General features: G+C 43.7%; 1 protein-coding gene across 1 annotated transcript; it reads left to right on the forward strand.

The window, feature by feature from the left end:
* The first annotated feature begins 378 nt into the window (after positions 1-378).
* On the forward strand, positions 379-19119 carry FAM216B (family with sequence similarity 216 member B). Its single transcript, XM_084845547.1, is given in 8 exon segments — positions 379-503; positions 7214-7298; positions 7420-7516; positions 11149-11164; positions 11250-11280; positions 11283-11387; positions 16082-16202; positions 18980-19119. Coding segments are annotated over 8 exon segments (720 nt in total).
* The last annotated feature ends 2475 nt before the right edge of the window (positions 19120-21594 follow it).

The following is a 21594-nucleotide window of genomic DNA, read 5'->3' on the forward strand; positions in this document are numbered from 1 at the left end:
CTTAAGCAATGGTAATCATGGAAGGGTGCATGCATGTATAGGGCTGTAGCAAATAATATCCAACATACCCAGGTCCATCCAGCCTAGAATCCTGTCTCTGGCAATAGGCTTTTCAAAGCATTTCTATATTAATAAAGTTCTCTGCTCCTTCTATCTTTCCCCTTAGGGCACTTAAGGGTAGTAGAGGGGTTGACATACCCTGGAGATTTCAGGGTGGGGTGCAGGGTACGAAGAATGTGCTTTGAAAAGGAAGCTACTTCATTAAGGGCACAATCCTAGGCATGTTTAGACAGAGAAAAGGCCTAAGACTCCCAGCATAAAACTGTAAGCAAACTGCTGCTTTCTCGATCATAGCTCTGAAAAATGCTTTTGATCATGATGATGATTGATGATGAAGCACACCAGAACAATGAAAGAGTTACACACCTGAGCATCCCATGTAGTTTGGCCCTCAATGAGCTCAGTGAAGATCGTATCAGCATGTCTAATTTGAAGATTGTTCTGTAATAATAGCTGAGTTTGTAATTATTCCTGGCAGCTACTATAGCAGTGATGTGGAGACTCTATGTCACAAGGACCATCCACACATTAAACACATTTCAGCCATTATGGTCCCATGCGGAACACATCCCCACATACAGACAATTTTCAGTGCAAAGTTTTAATTGGCCCTGGGATCCTTTAGAATCATTTTTTAAATGTTTGGCTTTTTCTAGAAATTGGTGGGAGACAAATTCTGTGTGACTGTAAAGACAGGAGGAGAATAAGATTTGTTCCATCCTTCTTGATAAATATTTATCTCACAAACAAATCCATTGGCTCAAACGTGATCAAAAGGTGTAATGCATTTTGTGTGGTTAATGGATGCCACCCAAGAGTATTTAATGACCATAATATTAGAACAAAATTCTGCAAAGAAGCATAAGAAAGAAAAGATTGTGTGTGTTTAATGGAATTAGATCTGATCACTGCTCACCATTCTTCAAGATCTTGAAAGAACAGTTGTTTAAGAATGCAAGAGTAAATGTTCATCTGATCTTCTTTCTTTGGGCCTATTTCTCACACGGAGATGGCAGAACTGTGTCTTGGCTGTACTACTTCAGATTTTAGCTAGAAACTCACATAACTGCTCCTTATTCAAGAAAACACCCTCTGTGTAGAGAAATAGTATGTCAGGAAAACCTAGCCTTCTCTCTAACATGCTAGTTTTCCATGGACAAGGATTGTTTTTCTATTGAGAAGCATTCATCATGTGAGTGGTACAGCCTAGATACGGCCATAGTCACCAGTTTACCACCTCAGTGAGAACTAGTTTGTAGTCTTTCCCTGATAATTTAGGTTGACAGAGTTTCAAAGCCCCCCCCCCCAATCCCTGCATGTTCTGGACATTGGATTTAAACCAGATATGCACTCACAGAAGGCTTGTAGCGGCAGCCCAGTCCTGTGAAAAAGTTGTGCATGTGATAGCATAACATACACAAATTGAAATCTGGCCTAGAAATAAGAGTGCACTATATTCGCACTTGCAGAATCCAGTATGCTGGATCAGGATCCTAATATTAGTAAAACAACATCGTGCAACAGGAGAGAAAAAAAGGTTGCACAACATGCCTTCCACTCACATTGGACAGAATCTGGATCCAACCCATTGACCTGAATTACTAAAACGATAGCAAATAGACAAGAAACTTTTCTACATGAGGCTGTTAATTGGCTGTTAATCCACTGTATCTGCCTTTGGTTTGTCTCAGAATTGAGATCCGAGAAATACAGAAAGAGCGTTTCCTTTCCTGAAGTTCCACTACATCACCTCTAGGTGGCAATGTGGTATGTGCAATAGTGCAAATACACAAAAGGAAATCGCTCTTTCTTTTGCTTCCACTATTAAATGCTGCATTTTCCTTGCCCTAAAAAACTTGCCGAAAGTGCTCATTAGCTCCAGAAGCAAAACCTGAGGGTCATGTCGCTGTCTAAAGAATCTGTAAACAACTGTGAGTAGGGAATGATGAGTACACAATAAATGCCTTGTGTAGAAAAGCCCACTATCAACAGCCATAAGTAAAGGAAGCCATTAACATTCCCATTGAGTTTTCATTAAAACTGAGATTTCATTAAGATTGATAGAAATGATCAGAAGGAGAGAGAATACCTCCTCATTCCTTTGCCCTATGAAATAATGATAGCACTTCCAAAGAATGAAAGCTCTTCCAATACTAACTGGAAGGACAGTATTGTGATACAGCCTGAGAGCTCATAAGCAACTAGGCTGTATGCTATTTTGTTGCTGGACATCACAAGTCAAGGATGAAACATTGCTCTGCAGAGTCAAGTGTGGACTAAACAACATAGTTTTTGTACTGCCCGGGGCAATTCTGGACATGTTCTTCAGGCAATGAGCCACAGTGGGCTAGTGATTGTGCAAACCTGGTCAGTGTGAGATAGGCTTAAAAGATAATCAGAGGGAGCAATCTTACCGGGATAGGCGGCTGCCTCTGACCACCTATCCAATGCAGGGCTGGAGAAGCGTGGAGGGGATTGTCCCCTCCATGCTTCAGCTGCCCTGCATTTGCGGCTAGACAGCTGATTTCAGCTGTCTAGCTGCAGAAAGTCAGAGTGGGGGAAGTGGCAGCCAGACAACATGTAGGGTGTGTTGTACTGGCATTTTTGTCTTCCCCACCCTGGAACACCCTGTTTTTGCAGCTCCGTGCTCCTCTTCCAAGCATGGAGCTAGCATGGGGCCATTCCGCGCTGCCTATGAAGCAGCGCGCCAGTGGGGGCAAGGTTGGTTCTCAGGGAACCGACCTCAGAGTGCGGACTCCAAGGTTGGTTCCCGGAAAGCGACGTATCCTATGGCTGTCTAGCCACTGACTAGAGGCCATAGGATTGCGTCCTAAGCTTCATGTCTGTGGGAAAACAGAATAGCAGCTGTGGGGGAGATTTTAATAAGGAGAATAGTGTGGGAGAAAGGTTTAACTCCACCTCTCACCTAGCACCACCCATCTTGTCTCCAATGCTGTTAATATCTATATAAAGCCACTTTTTGTTGTTGTTGTTCAGTCGTTAAGTCGTAGGTGGCAGTCATTAGGGGATTTGGGGTGAGTATGCTGACGACACCCAGCTCTATTTTTCTGTTATATCTGAATCAGGAGAGGCTGTGGATGACCTAGATCAGTGCTTGAACACAGTGGTGGGCTGGATGAGTTACGTGGGCCAGTGCTACATGTACGCTCAGGATCAAATGACATGGCGAGAAGCTGAGGCACTGACATCTTCAAAATGAGCATTTTGTTTCTTTGGCTCTTTCATGATTCTCTTTCTTCCTTGCTTAGACTTGTATGTTTGCATAGTCTCCAGCTATGCCTGCTTTTCTAGAAAGCAGCTGTGACCACTATTTAAGAATCATGATGCTATGTAAGGCTGGCAGGAATCCCATTCGTCTCGGCCTCAAAGCGAACATAATCATGAACAGAATTGCAACAGATCAATGACTGTGCTTTCTGATACAGACACCTCTACTGTTGGGTAAAACAGACAATAGCTTTAAAGAGACTTGAAGGTGGTACAAGAGTGACATAGTCAATCTGCTAAATCTCCTAAATTACCCCTGCAAGGCATAGTTTGCATCAGGTGTGCACACCATTCACAAGATTCAATATGGACCCCAATTCAGCAGTTCAGAAAACAGCCTGACTGAGCTCAGACCAATTCGAAGGCTGCCAGCTTCGTTTTGGCTCTGACTTCAAATCTTGAATGCTTCCCATTGACTATCATTGGAAGTCAACACATGGCTATTTTTTGTTTTTTGTTTGGCAGAACTGGATGACATTTGCAGGCATAGTAATACCTTATGAAGGAATTAGATCTACAAAATTTCAGATAAATAAGTGTAGAGTGGTTGTGCTACGTGCCTTTAAACTTTGGTATTTTTTTTAAACAAGGGAGCTGTCAATACCTTTTAAAATTTCTTGGCAGAATTGGATGAAATTTGCAGGAATATTTCCCCCTTCTGAGGGGATCAAGTCTGCCAAGTTTCAGATGAATAGGTTCAGGGAGCTTTGTGCAAACAGCAGCCTTTACACTTTGGGAGTTTCCAAAAAATATGTCTATCCCCCCTCCCCCCCTTTTTTATAACCCTTTCCTATGGTTATGAAAATGACATATGAAGTAGAGTGTTCAAATTTTGAAGTGGAGGGGTAAATAATTCACTTCTGTTTATTCCCTTTCGTGTGTGTGTGTTTTTAAAATTGTATGAAAATGGCATATGCCATAGAGGTGTCCCTAAGCAAGACACCTGCAGGGGCTAAGGAGTTATGATGAATGAAAAACAATCTAAGAGTGTTGTTTGTTTGCTTTCCTCTCAATTGTCATCAAAGTCACAGAAAGCGCAATAGAACCGGGTTAGATGATGGATGTGGAGCATACGGTGAACATCCAGCATTTTCGAAGCATGCACCCAATTCTATACTCTCCCAGGTCTCATGGACTCTACAAAGCCTCTTTTAATGTTTCTACACCTGAGAGAGAGAACTAGCAAACAGCACTGAATACTGCACCAGTCCTGCAATATATGACTTCAGTGTCCCTCCCACAGAACACTGGGATCAAAGAGCCCTGGTGAAACGATTCGCTGTGATTAGAAGCTAGAGCTGCCAGACACAAAACTGCATCACCTCCTCTCCCTGCCCCTTCTCCCCACCCTAGTGTTCTCCTGATATGGATAGCTTGGGGAGAAATGCATCCATTTTGGAGGAGACACCGTCTGTATCTCTGTGTCCCTCTGAATCCCGTACTGTCACAAGTTTTCAGATTTTGGAGGGGCTCCGCTTTGATTCGGACATCTCCCAAATCTATCTGAATCAGCCCAAATCAGTTTGGGATTTGTCTAAATCCGAAACACACCACTAATTGTATCTCTGGTACTCACTGGGTAGCTGTTAATCCTATGTAGAGTCAGGCTATTGAAATGACTGGGACTGAAGTAAGTTGTGACTGATGTCAGTCTCATTCATTTCAGTGGGAGAGAGCGGAAGACAGGAAGGCCTGGTGTGCTATGGTCCATGGGGTCACAAAGAGTCGGACACGACTTAACAACAACACTCTACATAGGACTAATGTTGGATACTACCCACTGCTTCCATGTTCTTTTGTTGTTGTTGTTCAGTCGTTAAGTCGTGTCCGACTCTTCATGACCCCATGAACCATAGCACGCCAGGCCTTCCTGTCCTCCGCTCTCTCCCGGAGTGTGCTCAAGTTCATATTCATTGCATCGGTGATGCTATCTAGCCATCTCATCCTCTGCTGTCCCCTTCTCCTTTTGCCTTCAATCTTTCCCAGCATCAGGGTCTTTTCCAGGGAGTTTTCTCTTTGCATTAGGTAGCCAAAATATTTGAGCTTCAGCTTCAGTATCTGTCCTTCCAATGAGCAGTCAGGGTTGATTTCCTTTAGGATTGACTGATTTGACCTCCTTGCAGTCCAGGGGACTTGTAAGAGTCTTCTCCAGCACCACAGTTCGAAAGCATCGATTCTTCGGCGCTCAGCCTTCCTTATAGTCCAGCTCTCACAGCCATACGTTGCTACTGGGAAAACCATAGCTTTGATTATACGAACCTTTGTTGGGAAGGTGATGTCTCTGCTTCTTACTATGCTGTCTAGGTTTGCCATAGCTTTCCTCCCAAGGAGCAAGCATCTTTTAATTTCATGGCTACAGTCACTGTCTGCGGTGATCTTGGAGCCCAAGAAAATAAAATCTGTCACTGCTTCCATTTCTTCCCCTTCTATATGCCAGGAAGTGATGGGGCCAGATGCCATGATCTTCGTTTTTTTAATGTTGAGTTTCAAACCAGCTTTTGCACTCTCCACTTTCACCCTCAACAAGAGGCTCTTTAGATCCTCTTCGCTTTCTGCCATTAAGGTGGTATCGTCTGCGTATCTGAGGTTGTTGATAATTCCCCCAGCAATCTTAATTCTGACCTGTGATTCATCCAACCCGGCGTTTCTCATGATGTACTCTGCATATAAGTTAAATAAGCAGGGTGACAATATGCAGCCTTGTCGTACTCCTTTCCCAATTTTGAACCAATTAGTTGTTCTTACTGTTGCTTCTTGACCCTCGTACAGGTTTCTCAGGAGACAGGTAAGGTGGTCTGGTACTCCCATCTCTTTAAGAGTTTACCACAGTTCGTTGTGATCCACACAGTCAAAGGCTTTAGCGTAGTCAATGAAACAGAGGTAGACATTTTTCTGGAATTCTCTTGCTTTCTCCATGATCCAGCGAATGTTGGCAATTTGATCTCTAGTTCCTCTGCCTCTTCGAAACCCAGCTTGTACTTCCGGTAGTTCTCGGTTCACATACTGCTGAAGCCTAAAAGGTAAAAGGTAAAGGTGTCCCCAACCAGTCATGTCCGACTCTAGGGTGCGGTGCTCATCCTCGTTTCTAAGCCGAAGAGCCAGCCAGCGCTGTCCGAAGACACTTCCGTGGTCATGTGGCCGGCATGACTGAACACTGAGGTGCACGGAACGCTGTTACCTTTCCCGCCAAGGCGGTACCTATTTATCTATTTGCAATTTCTTGCTTTCGAACTGCTAGGTTGGCAGAAGTCTAGCTTGTAGGATTTTGAGCATCACCTTGCTGGCATGTGAAATGAGCGCAATTGTGCGGTAGTTTGAACACTCTTTGGCGTTGCCCTTCTTTGGAATTGGAATGTAAACTGACCTTTTCCAGGCTTGTGGCCACTGTTGAGTGTTCCAAATTTGTTGGCATATTGAGTGCAGCACTTTAACAGCATCATCTTTTAGGATTTTAAATAGCTCAGCTGGAATACTGTCATCTCCACTAGTTTTGTTGTTAGTAATGCTTCCCAAGGCCCAGCACAAATCAAAATACCCTTTTGTGGGCAGCATTTTTTAAAAGTTATTTTCTTGAGAGAGCAGGACAGATATTGGGTGAGAGTACTACAGTATAATACCTACACATGTACTTCCTAATGTTTGCACATGAATGCCCACCACTTTATGACCACAACATCAAGTGATGACTTCCATGTGTGAATTAGTAATGTCAGATCAGATGCCATGGACAAGAGTGTTCATATTACTTGAGACCCTCCTTTTCAAGCAGAATACATTTGATTGGAGGCAGATCACATGTTCAACTGAGTCATCAGATGATGGGCATGCATCTTTCTTCTGAAATGTTCTGGTCTTCTGAGCACAGATTAGCTTGGGCAAAGAAAGGCCTGGTAATTGTTCAGTTTAGCTGCTTGGAGAAAACTGAATCAATAATGGTCAGGTCTGTGCTTGTGAGTAACACTTTAACAAAATGAATAAACCAAATCAGCAAGTTGACAGGCAGTCAAAAGTTACTTCAGGCACTCAGCCAAGTTCAGAGTGTATTCTCTCTCTCTCTCTCTCTGTTGCTAGGATATTTGTCAACAGAACAGGAAGTACCATGGTTCCTGGGAGATACTGAATCTAATATTAATAATTGTCTGGTGAAGAAACAGTGCCTCTGCATTCCCGGGGTGAGTCAGTGATGGATGAATTTTATTTTATATTGAATCTTTCAAATTCCAGCTATGTGGAGGTAGTGGCTAAATATTTGCAATTCAATACCTGTGTTATTGATGTATATTTTAGCATGGACTGTCACACATATTGGAAACAATTTGAATTGGTGGTGGAGGGGTATTGTACAGTATAGTACTGTGCTCAGCAAGCAATATTTGAAATGTGTCTTGAAGTTTCTGGTATTGTTTTACCCATCTGTGGAAACCGAAAATGTCATTATACGGTTTAGTGACAAGGTGATATGATCATTAGTTAATTATTGTTTTTCCACCCTTCCTCCAAGTTGTCCAAGGGCAGTTCACAGGCACCACCTCCATTGTATTCCCACAACCTCCCAGTAAAACAGATTGGGCTGTGACAGTGTGAATGGCCCATGGTCACTCAGGGAACTTCATGGCTGACTGGGGATTTGAACCCACTTTTCCCCATGCTCAGCCTGACAGACTATCCAGTGTTGCACTTGCTGTTGGAGTTTGGACTGGAGGTAGCTTCTTGCTATGTGGTTCCTGTTCTTTAAGACAATAAGCATAGCCACCCTTCTAACTGATGTTCTTTAAGCCTTCCATGGGACCACCAGCGCCATGGAAGGCATGGATAAAACTGTACAAAGTATATTCCTCCACTAAACTAAGCTATTTTTAATAAAATAAACTCCTGTTTATGTCTTACTTCTCTGAATTCTAACATAAAAGAAGATGGTGCAGTTTTTAAAGGCCTTTGAGTATGTCACTCTGCATAGGTAGAACCCATTTTAAATCGATGAATACAAAATGATATTGTTCATAATCGCTATTTGTGGAATAGCTGTGCAAAGAGAATTGTCATTTTGGCTCCATTTGGGTTATACAGCAAGTCTATATAAAGTGGAGACACACACCTTTAGACTTCAGTAGGAAGGAACAAAGCAGTTCAGATGGAGGCCTGATTCACTCACAATATAAGAACATAAGCTGGATCTAGGGATGGCGGAGAATTCTGCCGTGGACTCAAATGAGGCCAGATTCTTTGGAATCTGGCCTCCAGAATCTGCGGCGGAATGGCACCACTCACCTCTGCCTCCTGAGGATCCCCTGTGGACTGGCACTTCTGCTCTGGATCCTCAGCGATGATCCAGAAATGCCATTACCATTTCGCTTGGAGAAAGGCAGCCGCAAATGGCATAGTGGACACCACTTGCGGCCGTAAAGCCCTGAGTTTTACCTAATTGCAGCTGTTTACGGCTCTATTTGCATAAAACTCAGGGCTTTACAGCCACAAGTGGCATCCACTATGCCATTTGCGGCTGTCTTTCTCCAAGTGAAATGATAATGACAGCCACCATTGCCATATCAGCTGTGGTACGGAGCTGGAGTGCGGCTGTGCAGAATCCAGCAGACACGGAGCCTCTCCGGAGGATTCTGGGGGGAGATGGATCACCTCCCCCCCCCGCGGACCCCCCCCCCGGAATGAAAGGTAGGGTTTCCATACATCCCTAGCTGGATCAGAATAAAGGTCCATCAAGTCCAGCCTCCTGTTTCCCACCACGGCCAACCAGATGCCTATGGGAAGCCTACAACAGGGGGATCTTCACGACAACAGAATGAGAAGCGCGTTCGAGTATTATCCAGATTTTCATGGCATTGGTTTTTGGCCATCAAGGACACACAAAGCAAGAAAAGCCGAGTGTACCGTACCTTAAAAATCTGTGTTTCACAGGTCACACAGCACTTGAAAGCAACATACTTCCGGCTTGGGGGGGGAGTAGAACTGAACATCATCAACCAGGCAGGTGCTCCTCAACCAGTGAGAGCAGCTTGTTTCCCACCCTGGTCCAGGCTCCCCCTGGCTACCATGTTATTATCCCCAACAGCATCTGAAGGCTCCCCATGAGACCACCCCACCAGTGCAATTTCTCCCCATTCCAACCCACAGTCAGGGAGTAAGAGCTCCCAACCCTTTTCTCCTTTTCCAGGGAGTCAATGCAGGGTCTAGGTGCTTCACCCATTGACAGTCTACAGCCTGTGTTGCCCAGTCATAAAACCCCAGTTGTGCACTTCCAGGGAGTAAATACAGCAATCTAGCTGCTTCACCCATTCTCAGTCTGGAGCCTCTGTTGCCTGCTTTCCCCCACTGAGAATCTGTAGCTTCTTTTTCCCATTGAGAAAATCAGAGCAGTGCTGTTTCAGATACTAGCCATCTAGAGAGAGGTAGCAACCAGGAGCGGCAGTCTGCAGCCCTGGTGTTTTGCTGTATGAATGGGGTGATACAGTGAAAACTAAAGAATGCAGGAGATGGAGGAGAGAAGGTGCCAGCAGAGGCAGCAGCAGCAGGAGAGAAGCAGCACCCATTAGGAACAACAGGCTCATTTCTCTTCGCAGTCCCCCTTTCCGTGCTCAGTGATATGCGAAGAGACAACCAGTTACTTCCCCAACCTGGTGCCCTTGGGGGAAAAAAAAGTGTTGTGGAGTAAATTAAATTAGAAATTAAATGGGGGCAATCAGCTGTTCCCTTACTTCTGAGTAGGGATGCTGAGCTTGTGTTTACCCTTTGGTGAGAGTTCTGCTCTTTGTTCAAGAGCACTTGAGGGTAATTAGTTCCCCAAACCCCCACGGCCGCCATTCCACAAAGCAGGGATGCAGTGAGGAAAAACACACACAAACGGGGCAGCCCACCTACAGTGATGCAACAGCAGAACACCCCCCCACACACACACACAGGTAAGAAGTCACATGTCATTCAGGGATATGGGGCAGACTGCACTGGAAGTGGACAGAAGCCAGCTTAAAGGGAAAATGCGGCAGAAAACACCTCTGAAAAAACTCCGGCTGGAGCTGAAAAAACTTCAGGCTGGAAACAACAGCTTTGCTGCAGAGTGGCCATAACGTCATGTGTCCTTGATGACTTTAAGCCACAGCAGCATCAGAGAAAACCTCCTATGTAGACGGGCCCCAGTAGTTGCTCTCCACTACTGATGCTCAGAGGCACCTTAAATCTGAACCTCAAATCCATTTTAGCATAAAGGGCCTTCCCTTTAAGATATTCAAGAAAAAAGCAATGCTATGTAAGAACATTTATTGTGGTGTAATAATGGCTAGGGAGATGTGGGTTCATATCCTTGGTCAGCAGTAAACTCACTGTCTGGAAGATGACCTGCCATGTAGGACTGCTTTAGGTAAAATTGGGAGGAAGAAAGACCATGTTCACCTTTCTGAGGTCATTGGAAGAAGGGTGAAACAAAGGGTGTTTTTTTTTTAAAAAAACAATCTCATAATTGGTACTAAAGCAAAGTGTCAATAGAGGACAAACAATCGCTTCTTCAAAAGCAAACTGTTTTGTGTCTTTAGTATGCACACCTAGTACATAAGCCCATTTAAGGTACAATCCTGCTGGCTGGATTGGGAGGATGCAGGGAGCTGTAGGACTTTTTTCTGACTAAACATGCATAAGATTGCACCCTTAATGCGTTATAGCAATAATCACTCTGTGTTGATCTACAATGATCTGCCCAAAGTTATAGGTTTTCCTGAAGAACAAACACACGGGGTCTGAAATATACAACCTTCCTTGATGACATTTCTTGTGCAAAGTAAAATGATGATGATGATTCAGTTTCATCTCAGTTACATCATTGTTTTCAGAAAATGAATCCATGATCCTTTCCCAGTGCAGAGCAAAACTGACTTGCTTTTCTTTTGCCATCACAGGCTGCTTTACCTCTTGCATCTTGGAAACAGGATAAGAGAATGGGAGAGGCCCGGGAAAGAAATCCCAGCATCTGCCATTATTCTAAGCTTCCATGCATACGAGTTCCTTTTTCTGCCCAGGACTCCCCCTTCATGAAGGTATCTGAGTGAGACTGGTCACTTTACTGCTTGTGACAATCGCATTACCAAGCCCTTTCTCTGATTATGACTTTATGAAGTTAAAGAGACATTTCCCAGTGCTTAGAAGAGCCTGACATGGGTCTCCAGCCTTGACTCACAGAGTTCAGTTAACTGTTATCATGAGTACATTACAGAGCGAGGCTCCAACATGGTTGATATTCTCTTATATCAGGAGTGTAGAACCCCAGGCCCAGGGGCCAAATCCAGCCCTTCAAGGAGTCCCAAGGAGGTCACGCCCCTCCCCTGGCTCCACCCTTCCCCTCCAGCCACCTCTTGTTTGGTGGTTTCCTGGCTTTTATGCAGTTGTTTCCCTCTTCTAAAAGTTTGAAATGCCTTTCCTAACATTTAGTTACTGGCAGGAAGAGTGTAAAAGCTCAAATACGCTGGTGTTTTTGGCTTCGCCCCTTTGGCCCCACCCTCTACTGGAAAAGCCCCCAGTAACTTATCCAAAATGGAGCTGGACCTTTGGAGTGAAAGAGGTTCTGTACCCCTGTCTTCTTCAGCAAAGGAGATCGTTACCTTGTCGTGGTGCTGGAGCTTGAGCACCTCACTGACGTCATGAGCTAAACCGTGAAGGGACACCCAAGACGGGAAGGTCATGGCAGAGAGGTCAGACTAAATACGATCCCTGGGGAAGGAAACGGCAACCCACCCCAGTATTCTTGCCATGAAAACTAAATGGATCGGTACAACCAGAGATATGTCGGTATACCATCGGAAGATGGGACTCCCGGGTCGGAAGATGGTCAAAATGCTACTGGGGAGGAACAGAGGATAAGTTCAACTAGCCCCAGATGTGATGACGCAGCTAGCTCAAAGCCGAAAGGACGGCTAGCAGCCGATGGTGCTGGTGGTGAACGACGAATCCGATGTTCTAAAGATCAACGTACCATAGGAACCTGGAATGTAAGATCTATGAGCCAGGGCAAATTGGATGTGGTTATTGGGGAGATGTCAAGATTAAAGATAGACATTTTGGGTGTCAGTGAACTGAAATGGACTGGAATGGGCCACTTCACATCAAATGACCACCAGATCAGACAATGACCACAAGAGGACCACAGAAGAAATGGAGTAGCCTTCATAATTAATAATAAAGTGGCTAAAGCAGTGTTTGGATACAATCCAAAAAATGATAGAATGATCTCAATTCGAATTCAGGGTAAGCCATTTAACATCACAGTGATCCAAATATATGCCCCAACCACAGATGCTGAAGAAGCAGAAGTAGATCAGTTCTATGAGGATCTGCAGCACCTACTGGATAGTACGCCAAAAAAAGATGTTATTTTCCTTACAGGAGACTGGAATGCTACGGTGGGTAGTCAAACGACACCTGGAATTACAGGCAAGCATGGTCTGGGAGAACAAAATGAAGCAGGACATAGGCTGATAGAATTTTGCCAAGACAACTCACTGTGCATAACAAACACTTTCTTCCAACAACCTAAGAGACGACTTTATACATGGACTTCACCAGACGGTCGACACCGAAATCAGATTGACTACATCCTTTGTAGCCAAAGGTGGCGGACATCTATGCAGTTGTTAAAAACAAGACCTGGAGCTGATTGTAGTTCAGATCATGAACTTCTTATTGCACAATTTAGAATTGGACTAAAGAGAATAGGGAAGACCCACAGATCAGTTATATATGAGCTCACGAATATTCCTCATGAATATGCAGTGGAGGTGAAGAATAGATTTAAGGGACTAGATTGAGTAGATAGGGTCCCGGAAGAACTATGGACAGAAGTTCGCAACATTGTTCAGGAGGCGGCAACAAAAAACGTCCCAAAGAAAAAGAAAATCAAGAAGGCAAGATGGCTGTCTGCTGAGACACTGGAAGCTGCCCAAGAAAGAAGGAAAGCAAAAGGCAACAGTGATAGGGGGAGATATGCCCAATTAAATGCAAAATTCCAGAGGTTAGCCAGAAGAGATAAGGAATTATTTTTAAACAAGCAATGCGCGGAAGCGGAAGAAGATAATAGAATAGGAAGGACAAGAGACCTCTTCCAGAAAATTAGAAACATCGGACATAAATTCCAGGCAAAAATGGGTATGATCAAAAACAAAGATGGCAAGGACCTAACAGAAGCAGAAGAGATCAAGAAAAGGTGGCAAGAATATACAGAAGATCTGTATAGGAAGGATAATAATATCGGGGATAGATTTGACGGTGTGGTTAGTGAGCTAGAACCAGACATCCTGAAGAGTGAAGTTGAATGGGCCTTAAGAAGCATTGCTAATAACAAAGCAGCAGGAGATGTCGGTATCCCAGCTGAACTGTTTAAAATCTTGCAAGTTGATGCTGTCAAGGTGATGCATGCCGTATGCCAGCAAATTTGGAAAACACAAGAATGGCCAACAGATTGGAAAAGATCAACTTATATCCCCATACCAAAAAAGGGAAGCACCAAAGAATGTTCAAACTATCGAACGTTGGCACTTATTTCACATGCCAGTAAGGTAATGCTCAAGATCTTGCAAGGTAGACTCCAGCAATTCATGGAACGAGAATTGCCAGGTGTACAAGCTGCGTTTAGAAAAGGCAGAGGAACTAGAGACCAAATTGCCAATATCCGCTGGATAATGGAGAAAGCCAGGGAGTTTCAGAAAAACATCTGTTTCTGTTTTATTGACTATTCTAATGCCTTTGACTGTGTGGATCATCACAAATTGTGGCAAGTTCTTGGTGGTATGGGGATACCAAGTCATCTTGTCTGCCTCCTGAGGAATCTGTATAACGACCAAGTAGCAACGGTAAGAACAGACCACGGAACAACGGACTGCTTTAAGATTGGGAAAGGAGTACGGCAGGGGTGTATACTCTCACCCTACCTATTCAACCTGTATGCAGAACACATCATGCGACGTGCTGGGCTTGATGAAGCCAAGGCTGGAGTTAAAATCGCTGGAAGAAACATTAACAATCTCAGATATGCAGATGATACCACTTTGATGGCTGAAAGCGAGGAGGAGCTGAGGAACCTCATGATGAAGGTGAAAGAAGAAAGTGCAAAAGCGGAGTTGCAGTTAAACCTCAAAAAAACCAAGATTATGGCAACCAGCTTGATTGATAACTGGCAAATAGAGGGAGAAAACGTGGAGGCAGTGACAGACTTTGTCTTTCTAGGTGCAAAGATTACTGCAGATGCTGACTGCAGCCAGGAAATCAGAAGACGTTTACTTCTTGGGAGGAGAGCAATGACAAATCTTGATAAAATAGTGAAGAGCAGTGACATCACACTGACAACAAAGGTCTGCATAGTGAAAGCAATGGTATTCCCCGTAGTAACCTATGGCTGCGAGAGCTGGACCATAAGGAAAGCTGAGCGAAGGAAAATAGATGCTTTTGAACTGTGGTGCTGGAGGAAAATTCTGAGAGTGCATTGGACTGCAAGAAGATCAAACCAGTCCATACTCCAGGAAATAAAGCCAGACTGCTCACTTGAGGGAATGATATTAAAGGCAAAACTGAAGTACTTTGGCCACATCATGAGAAGACAGGATACCCTGGAGAAGATGCTGATGCTAGGGAAAGTGGAAGGCAAAAGGAAGAGGTGCTGACCAAGGGCAAGATGGATGGATGATATTCTGGAGGTGACAGACTCGACCTTGGGGGAGCTGGGGGTGGCGACAGCCGACAGGAAGCTCTGGCGTGGGCTGGTCCATGAAGTCACGAAGAGTCGGAAGCGACTGACCGAATAAACCACAACAACACCCCTGTCTTATATAATGTGAGAGCAGTGATGGACTTTCAAGATGTGGGGAAATTTACCAACTACTTTCTTAGCAAGGAGAGTAAGCAGACCTGCAGTCATCCTCATCCTCAGTAATGGAGTCAGCAGGACTGGGGGATGGTGCCTGGCTTGTTTGATTTACTTTTATTTTATTTTAGGAATTTATGCTGCTTCCCAGCTAAAGCTCCTGGAGCCATGTACAGTTAAAATAATTCTACAAGAGAATGCCAACACTGTCCATCATAACACAATAAAAGAAGTGATAAAACATCAGTTCTGTGTCCCATTGCTCCCTTTCACCCTGACCCACGGAGGTGCTCTCCCAGGTAGTGGAAATGGTTATTTTTATGGATGTCAGAGGATTAAGGAGTTGATCATTTCCCTTTTAATAGATGTTTTAATTAAAATTTACCAAAACCTCAGTACAGGTGCCCTTTTGTTATATTAAAGCATGTGTGAGATAACATACAGTTTCACAAACATAAGCTACCATTTGCTGTTTGAAGGATAGCCAGTCTTTACTTTCTTTTTTTCACTCGCTATTACAGTAACACACAGTAGAACCAAAACAGACTAAAAAAATTAACAAGTGTGCCTAAGTAACAGCTTCACTAGTTAAAATTTGCCTTCACTGAAAATTGCCCCCAACTAATGAGCCAGCTAAACCTTTAGTTGCTTAATCTCTCACTGAAGCTGATGAATGCTCGTAGCCTTGGTTATTTTACATCTCTGCATATTTCTGCCTTTGTTATTTATTTGCCTTTTTCAATGATGAAAGGGGGAGCAAAGAATATCTGGGACCACCCCAAACTCAGACATTTTCAATTTGCCTTGTTTTGGTGGGTGGGTGATTTGGGGTGATGTTTGCCCACTGGCCATCTATAACTAGCCCAGGCCTTGTTCTGACAGGATTTGAAGAGAGGCCAAAAACGCTACTTTTACAGCATTATGAGAATATATGACAGCAAAGCACCGAGGGAAATGTTGTACCGACAGTATGTGATCAATCTCCAGCTTCAGAACATGCTGGGTGAGTGTCAGCCAATGCAGCTACTTGCATCAGCAGCCCAGAGAAATTGGAGAGCAGCAGAGAAAAGCCAGAGACTTGAGGGGATTATGAGGCGAGGTTTATGGGCCATGAAGGTACATCAGACACACAGCTGGAGCACACGGTGGTTTATAGGCAGAGTTCACACAGCCTTCAGCCAAGAAGCTTTGCCATTCTCAGCAGGGGCAATGGGAACAACAGGCAGTGAAATGATGTGGGTCTGGCATTATTTATGCTGTATTCATCCACTGTGCAGTTTGTCTTCAGCTCCTATCCACAGAAATGATACAAACACACACAAATACAGCTGAAAGATAAATGCCTTAGAATAAATGTTTAGCTCTCACAACTGCCATTAAAAAGTATCAAACCATCATACTTCTCCCAGATACATGGAACATGGGAGTAGTGGCAGCTGGTGGCTCCAATTTCAGTGGGGCTGTGAATCCATTCTGGGTTTCAGTCAGAACCAGTGTTCTGACTGGTTCTGACTGAAAGCCAGAATAGATGCACAGCTCCCCCCTCCCAAGTTGGAGCCACCAGCCTCCACTGCATGGAAGGCTTTCCTCCATGTATATTCCACAGTCTAGACTTTAAGACTTGGGACAGGAAGCCTTTGTACGAGGACCAGCAAGGCGGAAACACCTTGAGATGAAGGATTAGCATTACAGGGACAATGTGATGATCACATCTGTGATCTATAATAAATTGTTCTGCCCAGACTTTTCATAATCAATTTTGGGCATAAGGTCCTACAACTCCCCCCCCCATCTAAACGTGCATAGGATTGTACCTTTCGTGTTTTCACTCTGTGATACTGCACATGTTTTTCATGCAAAAAAAGTCCCAGGTTCAATCTCTGGCACTTCCAGCTAGGAAGACTCCTATCTGAAACCTGTCGGTGTAGACAATATTGAGCGAGATGGACTAATGGACTGACTTGAGATAAAGCCGCTTCCTCTGTTCGTGTGCACTTACTACAGGGGATATAGCATGAGATGTGGGCACAGAAGTGCAGTTTGAATGCAGTTTTTGAAGATTTGAGGCCTAGAGGCAAAGGGGGGGAGGGGAGTCAGGCTTAGAGGCCTGGAGTTTTCTGTTGGAAGGAGGTAATCCTGAGAAGAGTCGTTTCATTTCTCTGGTTACCTGTCAGTTTCATTTCTCCACTTAAGTTTCATTCCTTCATGTTTGAAGCAGTACTTTCAGTTTTGAGGGAGGAGGGTTTATAAAGAGAGTGAGAGAGCCAGTAAGAGCAGAGTCTGAAGAGTGAGCAGGGAGAAGCAGCCTAGAAAAGTCTAAGGACAGCTAGGGTAAAAGAACTTGCATTTTGCAACTTTTATTTTCTTTTAAGGCCTTTTGTATCTCTCATCTCTATTGTGTAAATACCTTTAGTTGTGATTTGCTAGCTTTAAATCTACAAGTAAACGGTTGCGGTTAAACCCTGTATCTAGAGTATCAGTCGCCCCATGTCTACAGCCTAAACCCCACATTACTAGGATGGGGAAGATTAAAAGAAGGAAGGTGGGACTCATAAGGAGGCAAGAGATCCTTAAGGAGTTGCTCAGGGGGTCCAGATCATAAGGGGAACCCGACACAGGGGTGTTGGAGGGGGGTTGGGTTTGATGTATAGAATAGCCTTAAGTTACTAACATTCCAGCTTCAGATTCTCATCTGTAAAACAAATGAATTATTTAGCACAGTTTCTATATGCTTCTTACTATTCATAAGTGAAAAATGGAGGAACATGGGAAGCTTCCTTATAATTAATCAGATTATTGGTACACCTAGCTCAGTATTGTCTACACTGACAGCCAGCAGCACTCCAAGATTTCAGGCAGGAGCCTTCCCTGCTCTACCAGAAGAGAGCCAGGGATTGAACCTGGGCCTTTCTGCATGCAAACTGCAGGTGCTGTACCACTCAGCTACAGTCTTTTATGGTGGTTGGCCTGGATACAAATCATGTACAGGCCCCAGAAAACCTTGTTGTTGGCCTTGACTGCCCCACATGAGTAATGACACTGCATGGACAAAACAGAAGCAGTTAGCATGGAGGGTGACATTGGATGTAATTATTTTGGGAAGTGATAAGGCATTTTCTGTTTTGTGTCCTGCTGAAGTCTGATTGATTAAATTGGTCGCAGCCTTCAATTTAAAACTGGCTTTATTACAAGTTTACAAGATAGCTATCTGCCGTAAACTAGCCTTACTTTCTCCTAGTTCTATGAACTGTCCTTCTTAAAGAGACAGTTTACTTGTCCAACACTTTGGAAAACAGTCCTGTCACTCTTCAGGATACATCCTAAGTCAGGGTGCTTGTTTCTCTAAATTAGAGAGAAAGAGCCAGAACTAAAAGAAAACAGAGAGGGAAATGTTCATCTCACAATTAAGGAAGCAGAAAGTAGGTCTGTCTCATCTTTCACTCCTGCAATCATAGAAAACCATGTCACATCGCCACAGGATAACGGCTGCCAGCACAAACTCCTCTTGCAATTACTGTTGTTATTTTCTAACTCCACCATCCATGCATGGCAGGGAGCCCTTTTCATTCCATCAACTTTTATGGCCTTTCCTGCTCATGCTGACTAATGCGATGACACTATACCAGTTGTTCGGCTGTCCTAGATGCTTTTTCTTTGCAGTCCACAGTAGCAATGGGCTATTAAAATAACACATCAGTCTCACCACCACTATCACCCTGGTATATTTATGTGAATATGTGTGCATCTGACAATCCTTGACCCCTTTGAAAACGTTTTAAGGGCTCATCACAAAGCAGCAAGTTGAGTATTATGCCTCCTACCTGAAAGATTCAGAATCCTACAGAGGGTCAAGGCTGAGAACAGCCCCACCCCCCTTGAAGGCAGACTACAGGAAGGCACAGCTGGGGCTCTGTAATTAAATATGAATCAAAGAAACCAGCGAGGACTCACACTTGGTGGAAAAAAAGAATGAGTCACTTTGCTTCATCTGTGAGAATTGGACGCTTAGCCTGATTTTCCATCTATCCTACTTTGCAAGATGCAATGAGCACATCCAGAAGTCAGGCTAGGTGCTTACAAAGGAGGCTGGATGGCTCTTCCTGCTTTAAAAAAAATGCATGTTCTGTTTGTTTAAGAAAAAAAAAGTGCTCAGATTTTCCTTAATTTTACATACTTTATATGGAAGCAGATATTTGAAATCTTACGGAATTTGCCGTTTGGAGGCACGGAGGAAAAATTTATATTTTTGGCAAGTATGAGTGTGATACAAGGAGAGAGAGAGGATAAATGAAGGAGAATAAGCACATATACATAAGTAGGGAAGCCTGACCAGAGGCACAGATGGAGAAACTGGCAACAACCAAGAAAAAAGAAAGTTCTGATCACTAAACAGTGCTTTTTTTTCACCTGCTGTCTGAGTGCTTTCAAACCTATACATAAGTATAAGGGCTAGAAACATGTTGAAATTAAATGAAAACAGTCATTCTTATGGAAATGCCTCCTATACCAAATTCCCTGTGAGAATTTGCATGAGCAAGGATCTCTGTATTTCATTTGTAATTTGTAATCAGATTACTTAATAAAGATGTGGGTAACAAGGACACGATGTTGTAGAAAGGAGCAAATATGAAGTGAGCACTCTTGAGTGGCAGTGTAATACAGAGTGCTTAAAGTAACTCCAATCTGAATGTAACATAGACATTATATGGGATTTCGTACATATTAGTCCATATTAAAATGTACTGCATTAAAATGATGTGTATGAAAATTGTTATTAAGTTTGACTCTGTCTCCTTTCAATTAATTCCCACTTCCAAGTTTTAAAATATCAAATGAAGAATATTGCAAATGCAAATAAAATTAAGATTTCATTTATGAGTGACTGGTCAAACCTTTCACCCTTTGTTCTTTGGCAAGTGATGTATTTCTGGAAAATTTTGCCCCTTGTTTTCAGTCATGATTCCTGCTTTCCTTGTAGTCCATTTACCCACTTCTATGAAGTGGGTGCTGCTGAGTGGCATGCAGGAGCATACTACTCATTCACAGTAAACTAGGATAATAGAACAATTCTGGTTTAGCGCTATGTGCGAATGCTCCCAACATCTCAAACCCTGATATTAGACCATCCTAGAGGCTAAAGCTGCTCAAGGAAAGGGTTAGTGTGGCGTTCCTACCAGGTTTCACCTCTTCTCCAGCCTCCACCTCTGAAACAGAACCAAACCCCTCAAGAAAGCCTGCTTTCACTTTGGGACAGCTGCACTCACCGTCAGACAAGCCTCAGCTCTTTTACCCTCTGGGTTCCAGAGAAACTCAATTTGCTCTCTCAACCCACTACAGGAGAAGGAACAAGGGCATACATATAATAAAGGTAGCGTAAAATCAAACAACACATGGAAATTTGGATTTTTAAAAACAGGAAAGATTTATTTAAAACGAGAAGTTGTATGCCATTATTAGTAATCAATACTTGTTCCTAACTTCCCTACCTACTCTACCCCTTCTAAAATCCTATACACAAACTCCACTAACTAGATGTTGCTTCTGTAGTCTCTAAACCCTATCTGACTTCTAACAGTCAGTTCATTCCTCGTAAAACCTCTGAATCTTCACACACATATAGGCCCCTCCCACCTTTCACTCACTCGCTACCAAACAGTTAATCCTCGCTTACCTGGGTTACATTTAACAATGAAAACACATACATTAATAAAACAGGCATATGTTACAGTTAGCCTCCAGGAGTCATCTCCCTTTTATTGCTGTCCCAGCCGCATCATTACGGCCAAGTCCATATCTACTAATTGTGTGTCACTTTCCTTCTTCCTCAAAGCAAAGCTTTGCTGTTTTCACAAGGTTGTGCTACAAAACTTTTCAAGAGATTGGTCATCAGAGAAATAATATGGCTGCTCTGGTAACAATAGCATCCAGTTTCCACCCCCTCCCCCCCAAAAAACACCCTATAAAAGGAAACAGGTGGAAACACCCTATAAAAGGAAACAGGTGGATATTTCTGGACTTGGTCTGCCTCATTCCAGAGCTCAACTCCTTCTTCTCACTTTCTGTGGTCCTTCTTGGACCACATTTCTTAGCCTGTTATATGACCTCAGTTCCTTCCCTCATTTGCCCCATGTTTCTTGGCTTCTTGGTCCTTAGTTCTTTTTCAGGTCCCAATACATCTAGGGTTGGATTGGATTTAGGCACATGAAACTGGGCTGGTGGAGGTACCCGCTCTTCCCCATGGCATCCCCTCCAGCCACCTGGAAATCTACACAGAGGGTTAGGGAACCCTACTGAATGTGGGGAACTATGGTGCAGGGGAGACAGGGTGAGGACACCTCTCATGAGCGGAGCCCTTCTGCCCATGGAAGGCAGGTCCTGGATCTAATTTAATGTTG

The sequence above is a fragment of the Heloderma suspectum genome, chromosome 3 (assembly GCF_057233095.1).
Source record: "Heloderma suspectum isolate Gila_16-S chromosome 3, 16-S_ref, whole genome shotgun sequence".
Classification (NCBI taxonomy): Eukaryota; Metazoa; Chordata; class Lepidosauria; order Squamata; family Helodermatidae; genus Heloderma; species Heloderma suspectum.